The sequence below is a fragment of the Oncorhynchus mykiss genome, chromosome 6 (assembly GCF_057628025.1).
Source record: "Oncorhynchus mykiss isolate SJ-2025 chromosome 6, ASM5762802v1, whole genome shotgun sequence".
In the NCBI taxonomy this organism is placed as follows: domain Eukaryota; kingdom Metazoa; phylum Chordata; class Actinopteri; order Salmoniformes; family Salmonidae; genus Oncorhynchus; species Oncorhynchus mykiss.
In genome coordinates, this window is record NC_143027.1 from 37,477,617 (window position 1) to 37,496,789 (window position 19,173).

Sequence of the window (19,173 nt, forward strand, 5' to 3'; positions counted from 1 at the left end):
GAGGAAATGCTAATGAAAGCAGAAAGAAAGCAGAAAAAAGAGTATAAATAAATCCTCAATAAGATACAGTATATAAGATCAATAGTCATACTTAATAACAGACACAGTTTCTCTCAACAAAAGGAGCCTTTATTGGTGGTTGTTTCATTTAAATACAGTTTGTACATTGTTTGAGGGAACCACAACAGCACAAACCTTTACGACAATCAGAGCAGAACATCTGAAGAGAGACATACGGTACCGTCTAAGGGCCCTCAGATCAAGTCCCTTCTTATGCACATCAAGATGAGACAGAGAAAGAAAGGAAGAACACAGATACGAACATAGATCCACTTACACTGCATGATCACACGATAATGTATGATAATGAAAGATGTGCTTGATAAGGGAACGAGGCAAAGCGGAACCCCTACCGCTCTCCACCACCTGCCACTCAGGGCTCTAAAGTGAAACCATTTTAGTCGCATATGCTCCTAGATATTTTGCTTTGCGACCTGACATTTAGTTTGCGAGCACCAGTGTGACCACGAAAATAAATCACCCCAGATAATAATTGTTGTGCCCTCGAGAAAAAAGCAAGTGAATATTAGTTCAATCCAAAGCCTACATGTAAAGAATATTAAAGAATGCATCAGCGATTTGTATTTCTTGCAACTTTCTGAAGATGTTAACCGCAAACTAGGCACACCGACACTAATCACTGCACGGACGCTCAGGCCACTAGAGCCACACACACCTGTTCTCTGGGGAAGAATCTAGCTTCTAGTCTGTCTGTTGCCAGCCTCTCTCACATTTCTCTGTGAGTGGGGTGATAGGCTTCTGAGAAGAAGTGAGATAAGTGAATGAGGAAATCAGGATTTATTTACATGAGCTGCAGATCAGTCGGACTTTCGAACAGAGAGGGTGATCCAGACGTGATAATCAGTCTCAGTATGGGTTCCTTTATACTCCCCCGTCGCCTTCTCTCCTCAGTCAGTCTCTCTGTCTCCATCTTCTCTATCACTCTCTTCATGCTGTCAATATCATTTTGTATCTCCTCATTGCCTATTCTGTTCATCTGTCAACTTCACTTCTGTCTCCTAATGCATTCGCAACTGAGGCAATTCAAGGATCGGGCTGCGGTTCGCTCGCTCTACAACCAACACATTCCTCACAAAAACACCATACAATGCTGTAAAAAGTATCATCAGGAACATTCAGGTATATCATATTTTTTTATATTTTCCTTGAAATAGGATAGATTGTTACGGTCAGATGATTCTTAAATAGACTGTCTGAGATTTGCACTCTATTCCCTTTATAGAGCTCTGCGTTTGACCAGGGCACATATGGCTGCCATTTGGAACGTATCCCAATTTACAGATAAAGTACATGGCCTGTGAGTCACTGCTGTTCTGGCAGGTCTACAGAGACATGGACAGACGCACTCTGTCCAGACCCATGCAGTTGGACTGGTGTTTAATATGCACAGACTGCCCTCTGCTCTCCTTTTACAGGCAAAAAACAAAGGTCCAGTCCAAACACAAACACGCTTCATCTGACACAGGGCTCTCCGCTCGCCGATCCCTCTCCTCTCCCTCTTCTCTCCTTTTATCTGTCTGGTGAGGTCTTCACTGGAGGTCAGGAATTATCATGAGACCATGCCAATCCCAGAGCGAACTGTTGTCTGTGTTCTTTTAGTAATTCCCCGGCATTATTTAGCACTATTTCTCTGCTGAGTTCTACAGGGGTGCTCCTCCATTCACTCTATATATTTTAACATGGTTTAGATTCTTTGTTTGAAGTCATACTAAATACTATAGGCTACAATATTCTCGACAAACTGATGGTGGATTAAAATAGTAGCAACAATATGAGCAAACGTATTCAAAACATTAACACAATATTGAGATTTGCATGAAAACAACGAACAACATAGCAATGTGTTAAAAGGCAAAAGAAACCCCAGAAAACACCTGAATATGTACATCAGAGATAGAGGGTTAGTGTAAAGCAATACTAACACTGTAAATACCTTTGCTCTTTTTACATTTTTTTTTTTTACTGATGAATCCTGCTAAAATAAATATCTTGACACGACTGCAATAAGTGCGTTCACAATGTCGACGCAAATCTCTCAACAAGAGTAACAAATACATATGAAATACACATGTCTGAAATAACACATAATAACACTTATGAAAGCATAACCCGAGAGAGTAAGTGGTGTAACAGAGGTGGTTTGGGATAGTGGCTGATAATGGCCAATGCAGGGGACTCAGTCAGGTAGAGGATGTAATGTGGAAACTGGACAGTAATACATGCTGCTCTGTTGAAAACAGAGATCTTCCACCAGGGATGCTGCATACTGGGCTAATAGTTCAGTCCTTCAGGGTAATTGTCTGACAGAGTGTTCAGAAATGGTCAACAGTGCCTCAGACAAGTCAGCAGCAGGACAAGTGAAGTCCATTTGATAGATCAGTGCAATACAAACAACAAAGTTGTTTTGTTCAATGGTTCATCTTACCATTTCTCTCATCCTGGTCTCATAGACACTAAAATTAGTATGATATGTAACGTTTTGTATGGTTCAGTGGAGGCTGGTGGGATGAGCTATAGGAGGATGAGCTCATTGCAATGGCTGGAATGGTATACATGAAACGGAGTCTAACATGTTGTTTCCATATGTTTGATACCGTTCCATTAATTCCATTCCAGTCATTACAACCAGCCTGTCCTCCTATAGCTCCTCCCACAAGACTCCACTGGTATGGTTACATAAGACAAAAGGTTAATTAAGGCAAAAATAACGCAAATGTCTAGCAAACCAAAAGTTGCGTTTTCGAATCTCATCATGGACAACGTAAGCATTTGAGCTAATTAGTAACTTTGCAACTACATCCTACTTTCAACTACTTAGCATGTTAGCTAACCCTTCTACTAACCTTAACCCTTTAACCTAACTCCTAAACCGTAACCCTATAACCTAACTCCTAACCTTAACCCTAACCACTCACCCATAGCCTAGCAAACATTAGCCACCTAGCTAATGTTTGAATTAGCTACCTAGCCACCTAGCTAATGATAGCCACAACAAATTGGAAATCGTAACATATCATACATATTGCGAATTCTTAATATATTGTATGAATTGCAATGGGTAACTTATAACAATTGTAATTCATAACATATCACACGAAATGGATAATGGAAGTCCACAAATTAATACATACATACGAACATACATACGTAACATATTATGCTAAATGGAGTGTCTCGTATAGAATAATACGAAATGCTCTGAGACCAAGTTGCAGCATTTCTCCCTCCAGCAGCTTGTAAACCACATCAGCTGCAATAGTTGGATATGTTCAATCACTTTCATGTGCTGTTTAGCGTGACAGATGTATTCAAAACAAAATGTACAACAGAGACCAACACAGACCACACAAGCCAAGCCATGTGCAGTAGCAGTAAATGAGCAAGTGTTTGTAACGTTGCAGCATGGCAGCGGTAGGCAACTAGATTCAGCCGTGGGACAATTTTTGCCGAAGCGTATGGTTGGAGGCCCGGAACCTAATAATAATAATCTGTATGCTGCAAATTGACCACAACTAAGCCCCAAAAGAGGTTGTATTTGAAAATAGCATTCATTTCATACCTTAATTGTGGGGGGAAATCACTTGTGGACAGGTTTTGGCCCGTGGCTCACCTGTTGCCGACCCCTGCAGTATGAGTTCATCTGGTATGCTTAACAATGACATTTCAAAGAAACAACAAAGTTATACAGAGAACCAACCAAACATAACTGTACTATGTACAAGGAGGTCCACACAAGAGAGTAACTGATCCTTCAGCACTGTATCAGAGAGCATTGTGTGTGGCACCCTATGAGCCCTGGTCAAAAGAAATGCACTATATAGGGAATAGGGTGCCATTTGGGGCGCAACTGTGACTGTGGTAAACTACAAGCAGTGTGTGAGCTGCTGTCCAGCAGTACTGCTGTAATCTTTGCTAACCCAGAAGTAAAATCGCACGTGATTTGGTCAGCTGCTTTATAAACTTCTGTGTTCGTACGTGTTCGAAATGGAGAGTTCCGGCAAAAACAGTCTCCACCCTCGCAAAAGCAAGCTCTCTGTCTTTGCCCAATCCTGATATGTCCAAATGACCAGTGACGAAAAACTGGAACTGATGCTGCTCGGCTCCCACCCATCCCATTCAGTCCTGGCAGATTCTCTCGATCTAAACGCATCAAAGCAGTAGCCACTCAGATCACTGTAGCAGAGATAAGCACATCTCATGGTGCGTTGCACCAGCCAGAATCCATCATGTAGATGGTAGGCTCATACATACAGGTAAGTGAAAAACACATCACATCATTAAGGCAAAGGAGAGATCTGCTCTTTTTACCCTGTGTGTGTGTATGTGTGTCTGTTTGTGTGCATTCGTGTGCATGGATGTGTCTGTATGTGCCTATGTCTTTGTGTGTGCTTCTTTCTGTATGTGTGTGTACAGCTGTTCTGTCTCATTCCATTCCGTCTCTCTCCCCTTGTGGGTAATTAGTGTGATTGGAGAGAGATGGCGTTGATGAGGACATTCACCCAGTTGAGTAGACAGCATGGCGCCAGCTCTCTCCCAACCTACGGGAACAAGGCCAGCCTATTGTCTCCATCACTGCAGTGATCAAAACCAACACTGCTTTCTGAAATAAGCAACCATACATCCTGCAACATTGTCAATTAACAAATGTTTTTTGAATGAGGTTGAGTACACATTCAGCTGCCTCTCTTTGGCATAATCTTCTCTTGAACCTGCCATCTGAAATGTAAAAACATTCTATTGAATTTAGACATTGAGTGTTTGGTCTATTTTTGGTTTCAGTATTCATTTCAACTGTATGGGAGCTACCGACCTTTTGGTTTAGGAGGGATGCCTTTTTGGCTAAACTAGTGTCTGCCTGAGAGGGTTTGTTTGGAGAGAAAAATAGGCTATCTGGTTCCCCATGTTAAATGAATCAGTTGCAAGGCGTGTTTCTTGAGGAGAAATGCAATGTCTGAGTGAATCCTGTCCTCCTCCTTAAAGACTGTATCCACTGAGACGTGTCTCACTCACTCACTCACTCACTCACTCACTCACTCACTCACTCACTCACACACTCACACACTCACACACTCACACACTCACACACACACACACACACACACACACACACACACACACACACACACACACACACTATTAACTCTGAATTAATCTTAGAAGTCTACCAGACACAGTAACATAGGAGTGGCAAGGCAGAAAGAATAGGTATCTAACTACAACGGGATAGGTAGATATTCTACACCTCTAATGATTTGCGTTTTTGAATTCAGTACTCCCCAGATTCAGATTCAAAACAACATCCTGGTACTTTGCCAACCAGGAAAGGTAGAGGAGGACCGATAAAATCAAACACTCTCTGTGGTGAACAGAAGCTAGCGGTATCAAAGGAGCAGATTCTGTTGGTTTCTGAAGCCATTGTGGTATGTTGAATTTATTGTCTTCCTAGAAATTTGGCTCTAGGGTTTTAATCGTTTGGGCAATAAGCTTAGCCCATTTCTGAAAGCTAATACTCTCCGGAACATGCATGACAGAAGACTGTGTTAGCCCACATAGGCATATGTTCAGGAAGTTAACGTAAAGGATGAATGCAGTACTGTATCTACCATATTGACACTGAATATAAATATAGAATATGGAATTAAATTGAAATTTAATTTTAAAACTTAATGCAATATTCATTCAATTCCGTTTCAAATCATCAAATACAATTTGAATTGATGAATTCAATTATTCAATAAGGCATTACAAATGCAAAAATATTGATCTAAAATGTTAATACAAACGTAAAATTGGGGAATTTAAATACATGTGTGTGAACAGCTGTGGGTGTCTTTGGGTCTGTGTGAGAGAATGTGTGATTATGTGTGTGCTGAACATCATACATACATAAGTGTACTCGCTAGGTTTCAGATGGTTGCATGGCAAAGGGCACCCTCTGGTCAAAATGCACTATCTAGGCAATAGGGTTCCATCTGAGACCCAGAGGTTTTATACAGAGATAATTGCCTCAAAGCTGCCTCCCTTCCTCCCTCCCTCAGCGCCATTATGCTAAGTATCCAAACCCATGTTCCCTTCGCTAGTTACAAGAACTAACAAAAGCCTCGCAGTGCAGTTTCTCTTTGTTCATGTAATCACACTACACTTCTCCACTGTCGGATGTCCTGCGAAGTACACAGCTGACTAGCACTCTGTTCAGGTCTATCCCACATTATTCCACTGAAGTCATGCTGAAAAGGCCACCAGCTAAACACACATCAGCCCCAGTAGTCTAATTTAGTTTCCCAGTAGTCTAGTTTCCCATGGAGTGCTGGCTTGTTATCCCCGGGCTTCGTTTCAGGGTCTTAGGCTATGCAACCGGAATACCAAGCTTATCATAAACATGTTCATGAGAACTGACTGTGCTCCCAGCAATCACACACTAATGCATCATTCAGAAGTACTGGTGGTAATATGAACATTAGAAGCAACTGATAATATGCTAGGTAAGTTTTAGGTAGATTCTGTTAATTGAAGCTTTGTGGACAGTGTAAAGGTTCTAGGGTTCAGTTAGGGCTGGGTCCTGTATTAAGATTGTTTTCTGTATTGATCAAGTCTTGTGACCCAGTCTTGAACCCAGCCTTTAGCTCTGCGGGCTATAGACGGGTTGGCTGTTTAGCAACAAAACCGACACGTGTGCAACTAATGGGGCAAAACAGACAGGGTTGGTTTCTGACAACATGTAAACTACATTTTGTCTCCAATGTTTATTGAAAACATAAATAAAGTTGCACAATGAGTACATGTTGTCTCTCAAATACATCCTTACATTTCTTGGTTAGCTAGCAGGCGAATTTGAGCCATTTTAGCATAGACGTGACAGCAGTCAAAAACCTCAAAAAAGAAGGTAAAACTGGCTGAAACGAGCCACTCACGATTCCCCACTTGTCATTGTTGCTAGCTACCTGGCCATCCAGAATCCCAACAATACACGGCTTTCTGCCCCATTGAAGCGTGCGCATCGTTTTCGTGACGTTCTCAGCTAACTCGTGTACAGCAGGTACCAGGTAGTGTGGGCTAGGTATGCCTTATGGCCTTAGTGTCTACTGACTCCTGTTTAGTTTGAATCAGGGCACACTGGAAAGCCCTCTGAAGGGGAACCAAACCAAGCCTTAGTCACAGGCGGTAGACTTGATGCCCAACATTCAATGAAAGGACATCATCCACATACATGGACGGAACCCACACACCAACTCAAATGTACACTCACACACAAACACGTTCACGGCCACACACACACAAACACACATGCACACGGTCCCCATTGGCAGATATTGTGAGAGAGTGTTCAGCGGTGCTTGACTCTACTCTCCCCTCCCTACTCAGGCAGGTTGTTGTAGAAGCTGGAGGTCTCCGAAACGGTCTTGGAGATGCTGCGGGACGAAGAGCCATTGGAAGTCAGGTCCAGAGAGGAGCGCCTGGGTGCCGCCGCACACAACCCCACGCCCCCTACGCCAACCCCCCGCGCCCCGGCCTCACACCCGGCCCCAGATAGGGCCCTGAACCTGGGAGGCTCCAAGTCGTCGACCACGTGCGGCACGGCGGACACAGCGGTCTCCATGCGACTGGTCTTATACATGCTGGTCTGGGTCTGTAGGTAACGTGTGGACTTGAGCTCCAGACCCTCATAAGAGCCAGCGGGAACACAGGGACAGCATCGGAACGCCTGCTTGAAGCCAGCTCGGAACCTAGGGAAGGACAGAGAGACAGATAGCACAGGACAGACAAACAGACAGACAGACAGACAGACAGACAGACAGACAGACAGACAGACAGACAGACAGACAGACAGACAGACAGACAGACAGACAGACAGACAGACAGACAGACAGACAGACAGACAGACGAGAGACCAGGAGGACAGATTTTATTTTAAAGGGGAATGTGAAAAAGCTGAGGATATAGTAAGAAGAAGAGGAAAGAGTTTGATGGAAAATGAGTGGAGGCAGATGCGGAGAGGAGAGGGATGCTGCAGAATGTTTCATGACTTAGACCCTGGCAGTTCTCTAGCAGTGTAACTAACTCTCACATTTTTGTTTTGTACTTTAATGACACTCAGCCATAACCTAGTGTGAAATAGGCATCTTTCAGAGACACTAGACAGCCGGCAGGTGGTTGATAGGAAAACCAATGGGAGGTTGGTTCTTCATAAAATGTACCACCACAGTGAATTAAACATATTTACAATTGCAAGAAATGTAAGATACAGGATTCAAAATTGCCATTTGAATTAAGTATGCTACAGTACTGTAAATTACAGCACATTACACTGTTTTCACATTTGGCAATACACTGGTGCTCTCGTGCATGCTTCAGTGTTGCTTGCCTCGAAGCGAGCATAAAAGGCATTTAGCTCGTCTGTTAGGCTCTTGTCACTGGGCAGCTCACGTTTGGGTTACCCTTTGTAGTCCATAATAGTTTTCAAGCCCTGCCACATCCGACGAGCGTCAGAGCCATTGTAGTAGGATTTAATCTCATGTGTGATCAAAGCTGTGATCATTGAAGACATCTTTCACAATGTAATCAAATGAAAGACACGAAATAAACAATGTTTAGATGCCACTAGTTTGCATCAAGCCTGTCTTGAGCATTTGGCCATAGGTTCTCCTTGAAATTGCAGTAAATATCTTCATTGTTCATGCACTTAGGGAAAAACCTTTTGGCATGGGGAATCCAAACCTGACATAGGTCTGGATTGAAATCTTTGTGTGCCTCAGCGAATACTACAGTAAAGTCTGCAAAAACACTACAGTGAATATTATAGTATTCCTCCCACAGTACACACTATATTATTTTTTCATGTGGGCTTGTCAATATCAGATAAAATAAAAATCATAATAGTCATCATCATAGTATTACGCATCAAGCATATCATACTTTTATGTTTCTACTTTACAGACATACATATTCATGATCTAGCTCTCAAAATCTGCAGTAGACAAGCCAGTTTACATCTATAGGTGTTACCAAATGTGTAAGTGATCATCAGTCAAATGAAGTAATAGTAAAATGTTTTCAAAATAGAAGAGAATCATATCAAAAGTAATGTGAGCATTGCATTGTGAAAGGCAATTACTTTATATGAAAATGTATTGCAACGTCAAACATATATTTCTAGATGAAACACTGATTAAGTTTGGTGAAAAAAGTTTGGTGTGTTTAGAGTTTTGAAACAACTGCCTTTTTGATGATCTGTTTTGAGTTTTGTACCACACAATTGTGAAAATTGCACCAAAGCGATAAAAAAACTGAAACAAGTCACATTATAGCAAGCTGTTGTTGTTCATGCAGGAATTCGTTTTGTTTTTTCATTTTGCCTTCACCACACAAGTAAAGGTTATGAGTAATATGTGATGAATGTTCCTCAACATATAAATAATGCAGTGAATAAATAATCTACCTAATAAAAAACAGGTAAGAGAATTGTAAACCATTTTGATTTACCCATTGTGTGTGTGTGTGTGCCTGCATGCGTGCCTAGGTGCCTGTGTGTGTTCCTCTGTAGTGTACCTACCTGTCGTTGAGACAGCAGTAGATGATTGGGTTGTACATGGTGGAGCTCATGGCCAGCCACATGACAGCCAGGTAGACTTGTTGGATGTAGAGTGTCTCAAACAGGAGGGGGAAGAACAGATGGAGCAGGAAGTACACGTGGTAGGGCAGCCAGCAGATAGCAAACGTGCACACCACCACGATCATCATCTTCACCACCTATCACAGACAGAGTCACAGATCAACTGCAGGATTGGGGTTCATTCAAATTCTAATGACAGAGATCCTATTAAATTAGTTCTGTAATTCCGAGTTCGGTTCAGTCATTTCATGAGGCATTTCCATGGTATACATGGCACTTCTCCATTGTTGAATCAAAATGTAATTTTAGATTGTGGGGTCAAGACAACAGGAAATAAAGTGGAATAGGGTATGTGTGAGAGACATAAGAAAGTTCTCCCTGGCTGGACTTGGAGGTGATGAAGCCAAGTTCAAGTTTTTCTCCCAAATTACACCATGTTCTCTATAAAGTGCGCTGCCTTTGACAAGGGCTCATACAATTGTGCTTTTTTCGAACATTGGGCAAACTATCAGAGTTGGGATGCCTCTGTAAATGCAGCCATAGAGGTATACAGCTAGCCCCATAAACTCCACATACTCTTACTGATACTTGGGTCATTTTGATGTACAGTAGCTAGCAGAGCATGTACACAATAGGTTACCATGGTGTAAACCCATGCATACTTACTGTACTCAATTCTGACATAATCTAATCTTTCCCAGAGCCCCACAGTAAATATTTACCCTACAATACCCCTGATTTGTTAGTGTACAGATATATGATCTTCATTTGAGCCAGTTTGCTACAGCAGGAAAATAATCCTGCAGCAACAGGACATGTGAATTATTATGTGGATTATAATTAATGGACATAAAAATTAAAAACTCAAATACACTACAAGTTTAAAATGTCCTGCAACAGGGTGATCAATGAAGATCCTACTGTACCTTGCATCCATGATATAATACTATGGTCAACGCTATTTCTTTAAACCTAGTGTTACTGTATGGTACCTTGTGGTTAGGGTTAGGTTAGGGTTAGTGTTAGGGTTAGGGTGAGCTGGGCTGGTGTAACCCAGGGTTACTGTGCTGTACCTTTAAATATAGTGTGCTGCACCTTTTATTATAGTGTGCTGCACCTTTTATTATGGTGTGCTGCACCTTTTATTATGGTGTGCTGTACCTTTTAATTATAGTGTGCTGTACCTTTTATTATAGTGTTCTGCACCTTTTATTATAGTGTGCTGCACCTTTTATTATGGTGTGCTGCACCTTTTATTATGGTGTGCTGCACCTTTTATTATAGTGTGCTGTACCTTTTATTATAGTGTGCTGCACCTTTTGTTATAGTGTGCTGCACCTTTTATTATAGTGTGCTGTACCTTTTATTATAGTGTGCTGTACCTTTTATTATAGTGTGCTGCACCTTTTATTATAGTGTGCTGTACCTTTTATTATAGTGTGCTGTACCTTTTATTATAGTGTGCTGCACCTTTTATTATAGTGTCCTGCAACTTTTATTATAGTCTGCTGTACCTTTTATTATAGTGTGCTGCACCTTTTATTATAGTGTGCTGTACCTTTTATTATAGTGTGCGGCACCTTTTATTATATTGTCCTGCAACTTTTATTATAGTCTGCTGTACCTTTTATTATAGTGTGCTGTACCTTTTATTATAGTGTGCTGTACCTTTTATTATAGTGTGCTGTACCTTTTATTATAGTGTGCTGTACCTTTTATTATAGTGTGCTGCACCTTTTATTATGGTGTGCTGTACCTTTTATTATAGTGTGCTGCACCTTTTATTATAGTGTGCGGCACCTTTTATTATAGTGTCCTGCAACTTTTATTATAGTCTGCTGTACCTTTTATTATAGTGTGCTGTACCTTTTATTATAGTGTGCGGCACCTTTTATTATAGTGTCCTGCAACTTTTATTATAGTCTGCTGTACCTTTTATTATAGTGTGCTGTACCTTTTATTATAGTGTACTGCACCTTTCATTATAGTGTGCTGTACCTTGCGTTTGGCAGTGAGCTGCTCTTTGTAGCGATCAGAGGAGTCTCCAGGTATGTTACTGGCCCAGAGAGTGAGGCCCACCACCAGATAGGCACAGCCCATCACCAGTAGAGGCAGGAAGTAGATCAGCACTGTCACGCACATGTAGTACCTACAGGGCACGACAGGGAGGGGAAGACAAGATCAGCATGCAGCACTGCTACAATTGTACCTACAGGAAAGGGGAAGAAGATCGGCACAGTCACACACACATACAGATAACCTCCTATAAATATCTTGGAATTTTAATTGATGACGGCCTCTCTTTTAAATTGCATATTCAACAACTTACAAAACAATTGAAGCTGAATTTGGGATTTTATTTTAGGAATAAGGACTGTTTTTCTTTTGAAGCCAGAAGGAGGCTAGTATCAGCTACATGTATGCCTTTACTAGACTATGGGGATATGTTATATACAGTGGGGCAAATAAGTATTTAGTCAGCCACCAATTGTGCAAGTTCTCCCACTTAAATAGATGAGAGAGGCCTGTAATTTTCATCATAGGTACACTTCAACTATGACAGACAAAATTACATTTTTTTCTCCAGAAAATCACATTGTAGGATTTTTAATGAATTTATTTGCAAATTATGGTGGAAAATAAGTATTTGGTCACCTACAAACAAGCAAGATTTCTGGCTCTCACAGACCTGTAACTTCTTCTTTAAGAGGCTCCTCTGTCCTCCACTCGTTACCTGTATTAATGGCACCTGTTTGAACTTGTTATCAGTATAAAAGACACCTGTCCACAACCTCAAACAGTCACACTCCAAACTCCACTATGGCCAAGACCAAAGAGCTGTCTAAGGACACCAGAAACAAAATTGTAGACCTGCACCAGGCTGGGAAGACTGAATCTGCAATAGGTAAGCAGCTTGGTTTGAAGAAATCAACTGTTGGAGCAATTATTAGGAAATGGAAGATATACAAGACCACTGATAATCTCCCTTGATCTGGGGCTCCATGCAAGATCTCATCCCGTGGGGTCAAAATTATCACAAGAACGGTAAGCAAAGATCCCAGAACCACACGGGGGGACCTAGTGAATGACCTGCAGAAAGCTGGGACCAAAGAAACAAAGCCTACCATCAGTAACACACTACGCCGCAAGGGACTCAAATCCTGCAGTGCAAGACGTGTCCCCCTGCTTAAGCCAGTACATGTCCAGGCCCGTCTGAAGTTTGCTAGAGAGCATTTGGATGATCCAGAAGAAGATTGGGAGAATGTCATATGGTCAGATGAAACCAAAATATAACTTTTTGGTAAAAGCTCTACTCGTCGTGTTTGGAGGACAAAGAATGCTGAGTTGCATCCAAAGAACACCATACCTACTGTGAAGCATGGGGGTGGAAATATCATGCTTTGGGGCTGTTTTTCTGCAAAGGGACCAGGACGACTGATCCGTGTAAAAGAAAGAATGAATGGGGCCATGTATCGTGAGATTTTGAGTGAAAACATTGAAGATTGAAGATGAAACGCATTGAAGATTGAAGATGAAGATGGCATTGAAGATGAAACGTGGCTGGGTCTTTCAGCATCACAATGATCCCAAACACACCGCCCGGGCAACGAAGGAGTGGCTTCGTAAGAAGCATTTCAAGGTCCTGGAGTGGCCTAGCCAGTCTCCAGATCTCAACCCCATAGAAAATCTTTGGAGGGAGTTGAAAGTCCGTGTTGCCCAGCAACAGCCCCAAAACATCACTGCTCTAGAGGACATCTGCATGGAGGAATGGGCCAAAATACCAGCAACAGTGTGTGAAAACCTTGTGAAGACTTACAGAAAACATTTGACCTCTGTCATTGCCAACAAAGGGTATATAACAAAGTATTGAGATAAACTTTTGTTATTGACCAAATACCCATTTTCCACCATAATCTGCAAATAAATTCATAAAAAATCCTACAACGTGATTTTCTTGATTTTTTTGCTAATTTTGTCTGTCATAGTTGAAGTGTACCTATGATGAAAATTACAGGCCTCTCTCATCTTTTTAAGTGGGAGAACTTGCACAATTGGTGGCTGACTAAATACTTTTTTGCCCCACTGTATGAATGCTTCCGCTCAGTGTTTGAGATCAATAGACACCCTTTACCATGGCACTTTGAGATTTATTTTAAACTGCAAAACCCTTACGCACAACTGCACTTTGTATACCAGGGTTGGCTGGCCTTCTCTAGTCACTCATAGACTCAGGCACTGGTATACTTTTATTTTCAAAGCCATTTTGGGTTTACTACCTTTTTATTTGGGCATTTTTATTGTTCAGAAATGTGGTGGGTACTCTCTTCGTTCACTGGACTTTATCCTGCTAACTGTTCCAAATGTCCGAACTGAATTTGGTAAAAGGGCTTTTATGTACTCTGCACCATCGTCTTGGAACGCCTTACAAAATACTTTTAAACTGGTCCCTATTGGTATTTTTAAATCACTGATGAATGGTCTTGAGACTGATTCCCTGACCTGGCAATGTTTTTAATTTGCTGTTTTTGATTTTGTTATAATCTTGTGAATTCTATGGTTTTTACTAGATTACTGGTAATTTTTCATGTTGTTTGTCTGTAATTTTTGTAATGACTTGGTGCTGTCTATCTTGGCCAGCACGCTCTTGAAAAAGAGATTTTAAATCTCAATGAGCCCTTCCTGGTTAAATAAAGGTTCAATAAAAATAAAATAAAAAATAAAAACTGCCAAAATAATGGAAACACTTTACTAAATCATGAATAGAAAATATATTGAAAGCAGGTGCTTCCACACAGGTGTGGTTCCTGAGTTGATTCAGCAATTTGATGATTTGATGAGCATGATAGCGTTGTAAACCATATGCCATGGCCGTCTCAGTCACCAGATCTCAACCCAATTTAACACTTATGGGAGATCCTGGAGGGGTGCCTGAGACAGCGTTTTCCACCACTATCATTAAAACACTAAATTATAGAACTTATCATGGAAGAATCCCCCCAATAGAGTTTCCCAAACGTGGTGCATGTTCTTGTTTAGGCCCTAGCAATACAAAGCTGATTCAAATAATCAACAAACCATCACTCTTTGATTATTTCAATCAGATGTGTGGTGCTAGGGTGAAAACCAAAACGTGCACCCCTTTGGGAAACACTGATCTATGCCAAGGTGCATTGAAGCTGTTCTGGGTCATGATGGCCCAATGCCATATTAATACACTTTGTGTTGATGTTTCCTTTATTTTGGATGTTACTTGTAAACAACAGGGAGCTGGAAGAAAAGAGGAGACAGGGAGGACATCAGTGAACGATGACATAAGAGTCAAAAAAAGGGATCAGGTAGGTGTGTGGGTTCGAATGGGATACTTATCAGGTCTTATCAGTATCTTTACGACAGGTGCAACAGTAATAGGGTATGAATAAGGGCCTCCTTATCGAGCAAACATGTCTAATACAACTATTCTGAGAACATTCTTCTATATTTACATGGCAAAGGAACTAACTCCCCCCATAATTAACTTTCCAATAATAAATAACAAATTAAGACAGCTCAGATTCAGTTAATATGAGTTAATGGCTTGGTTATCAGACACAGTAGCCGGTCTCTCCTCCCCAGAGACTTGTTTTTTATTTATTTTTAAACAATGAAAATTCTGACAATTATTATAATCAGATAGAATGCCCAGGAGGACAGAGACACAACACCAGACTTCAGGCCCTCATACCGGCCTACTGAGCAAAATGCAGGTGCACCAGAGGATCAAACCTGGCACACACAGTACACAAGGCATAAGAAATGAGTCCAAAGAGAGAGCAGCTGCAATTCAACCAATTGACTTGAAGGCTTATATTTTTTTTGCATCAATGGTTTTCCTCCCCAAAAGCTCTGTTGTACCTTTTTGTTCTTTAGTGATGCATGCAGTGCTTTAGTTTTTTGGAAATAAAAGGTAAGACGACTGTGGAAAGCATCTGTTTGTGTTTGCTGAGGAACCAAATATTCAAGATATACTTCCGAATTGTGTCAGTGAAGCCGTTTATCTACTTCCCTAGAGTCTGATAAACTCGTGGACACCATTTTTTTTGTCTCTGTGTCCAGTATTAAGGAAGTTATAGGTAGTTTCGCGAATCAATGCTAACTAGCATTATCTCAATGACTGGAAGTCTACAGGAACAGCTAGCATGCTAGCTGTTCCAGTCAACAATAGTTAGCAATTACGCTAACGCAACATAGCAACTTCCTCAGAGAGAGACATAAAAATGGTATCCACGAATTTATCTGACTCTGGGGAAGTAGAAAAAGGGCACTGCCAACATCCTGAAATATCCCTTTAATGGCATTCACAGTCTGTTACCAGTGATTATTACAGTGAAATGTTTGGGAACTGCATGAGAGAGTACATGCAGCAAATTGGTAATGGGTGGGCTCCTGTACAGACTTCCACTGACTTTTTTTGTCTGAGATGTGTGAAATTAACGGTCACAGCTCCCTAATACTGTCACGGTGAGTGAATGAGGACCCAAAAGCGAATTAACTTAACAGAGCTTCTTTAATAACCAAACATCGGTAGGTTCAGACAGACCGGCAGATTCCGACAGGACAGGACAAGGTTACAGCAAACATGACGATAGTCTGGTTCAGGCATGAAACACAACAAACAAGAATCCGACAAGGACAGGAACAGAAACAGAGAGAGATATAGGGACCTAATCAGAGGGAAAAAGGGAACAGGTGGGAAACGGGGTGAATGGGTAGTCAGAGGAGACAAGGAACAGCTGGGGGAAAGCGGGGGAGAAAAGGTAACCTAATACGACCAGCAGAGGGAGACAGGGTGAAAGGAAAGGACAGAAAGACACAACATGACAATACATGACAGTACCCCCCCACTCACCGAGCGCCTCCTGGCGCACTCGAGGAGGAAACCTGGCGGCAACGGAGGAAATCCTCGATCAGCGCACGGTCCAGCACGTCCCGAGAGGGAACCCAACTCCTCTCCTCAGGACCGTACCCCTCCCAATCAACGAGGTACTGGTGACCACGGCCCCGAGGACGCATGTCCAAAATCCTGCGGACCCTGTAGATGGGTGCGCCCTCGACAAGGATGGGGGGGGGGGGGGGGGGGAAGACGAGCGGGGGCGCGAAGAACGGGCTTGATACAGGAGACATGGAAGACCGGGTGGACGCGACGAAGGTATCGCGGAAGAAGAAGTCGAACTGCGACAGGATTAATGACCCGAGAAATACGGAACGGACCAATGAACCGCGGGGTCAACTTGCGAGAAGCCGTCTTAAGGGGAAGGTTCTGAGTGGAGAGCCAAACTCTCTGACCGCGACAATATCTAGGACTCTTAGTTCTACGCTTATTAGCAGCCCTCACAGTCTGCGTCCTATAACGGCAAAGTGCAGACCTGACCCTCTTCCAGGTGCGCTCGCAACGTTGGACAAAAGCCTGAGCGGAGGGGACGCTGGACTCGGCGAACTGAGATGAGAACAGCGGAGGCTGGTACCCGAGGCTACTCTGAAAAGGAGATAGCCCGGTCGCAGACGAAGGAAGCGAGTTGTGGGCGTATTCTGCCCAGGGGAGCTGTTCTGACCAAGACGCAGGGTTGCGAAAAGAAAGACTGCGTAAGATGCGACCAATAGTCTGATTGGCCCGTTCTGCTTGACCGTTAGACTGGGGGTGAAAGCCGGAAGAGAGACTGACGGAAGCCCCAATCAAACGGCAAAACTCCCCCAAAATTGAGACGTGAATTGCGGACCTCTGTCCGAAACGACGTCTGACGGAAGGCCATGAATTCTGAAAACATTCTCGATGATGATTTGTGCCGTCTCTTTAGCAGAAGGAAGCTTAGCAAGGGGAATGAAATGAGCCGCCTTAGAGAACCTATCGACAACCGTAAGAATAACAGTCTTCCCCGCTGACGAAGGCAGTCCGGTGACAAAATCTAAGGCGATGTGAGACCACGGTCGAGAGGGAATGGGAAGCGGCCTGAGACGGCCGGCAGGAGGAGAGTTACCGGACTTAGTCTGCGCGCAGACCGAACAAGCAGCCACGAAACGACGCGTGTCATGCTCCCGGGTGGGCCACCAAAAACGCTGGCGAATGGAAGCAAGCGTACCCCGAACGCCAGGGTGGCCGGCTAACTTGGCAGAGTGAGCCCACTGAAGGACGGCCAGACGAGTAGGAACGGGAACGAAAAGAAGGTTCCTAGGACAAGCGCGCGGCGACGGAGTGTGAGTGAGCGCTTGCTTTACCTGCCTCTCAATTCCCCAGACAGTCAACCCGACAACACGCCCCTCAGGGAGAATCCCCTCGGGGTCAGTGGAGGCTACTGAAGAACTGAAGAGACGAGATAAAGCATCAGGCTTGGTGTTCTTAGAGCCCGGACGATAAGAAATCACGAACTCGAAACGAGCGAAAAACAGCGCCCAACGCGCCTGACGCGCATTAAGTCGTTTGGCAGAACGGATGTACTCAAGGTTCCTATGGTCAGTCCAAACGACAAAAGGAACGGTCGCGCCCTGCAACCACTGTCGCCATTCGCCTAGGGCTAACCGGATGGCGAGCAGTTCGCGGTTTCCCACATCATAGTTACGTTCCGACGGCGACAGGCGATGAGAAAAATACGCGCATGGGTGGACCTTGTCGTCAGAGAGGGAGCGCTGAGAAAGAATGGCTCCCACGCCCACCTCTGACGCGTCAACCTCGACAACGAACTGTCTAGAGACGTCAGGTGTAACAAGGATAGGAGCGGATGTAAAACGATTCTTGAGGAGATCAAAAGCTCCCTGGGCGGAAACGGACCACTTAAAGCACGTTTTGACAGAAGTAAGGGCTGTGAGAGGAGCTGCCACCTGACCGAAATTACGGATGAAACGACGATAGAAGTTCGCAAAGCCGAGAAAGCGCTGCAGCTCGATGCGTGACTTAGGGGCGGGCCAATCAATGACAGCTTGGACCTTAGCGGGATCCATCTTAATGCCTTCAGCGGAAATAACAGAACCGAGAAATGTGACGGAGGAGGCATGAAAAGTGCACTTCTCAGCCTTCACAAAAAGACAATTCTCTAAAAGGCGCTGGAGGACACGTCGAACGTGCTGAACATGAATCTGGAGTGACGGTGAAAAAATCAGGATATCGTCAAGGTAAACGAAAACAAAGATGTTCAGCATGTCTCTCAGGACATCATTGACTAATGCCTGAAAGACAGCTGGAGCGTTAGCGAGGCCGAAAGGAAGAACCCGGTATTCAAAGTGCCCTAACGGAGTGTTAAACGCCGTCTTCCACTCGTCCCCCTCCCTGATGCGCACGAGATGGTAAGCGTTACGAAGGTCCAACTTAGTGAAAAACCTGGCTCCCTGCAGGATCTCGAAGGCTGAAGACATAAGAGGAAGCGGATAACGATTCTTCACTGTTATGTCATTCAGCCCTCGATAATCTATGCAGGGGCGCAGAGACCCGTCCTTCTTCTTGACAAAAAAAAAAA

General features: G+C 43.2%; 1 protein-coding gene across 1 annotated transcript in view; it reads right to left on the minus strand.

The window, feature by feature from the left end:
• Positions 1–6,782: 6,782 nt before the first annotated feature.
• LOC110525881 (substance-P receptor-like) overlaps positions 6,783–19,173 on the minus strand; it is a 33,361-nt gene continuing 20,970 nt past the window's right edge. Inside the window, exons 3-5 of the mRNA XM_021606365.3 lie at positions 11,690–11,840; positions 9,632–9,828; positions 6,783–7,805 (exon numbers count right to left, since the gene is read on the minus strand). Coding sequence (XP_021462040.3) covers positions 7,436–7,805; positions 9,632–9,828; positions 11,690–11,840 — 718 coding nt within the window. The 3' untranslated portion in view covers positions 6,783–7,435. The remainder of the gene's footprint in view (positions 7,806–9,631; positions 9,829–11,689; positions 11,841–19,173) is intronic.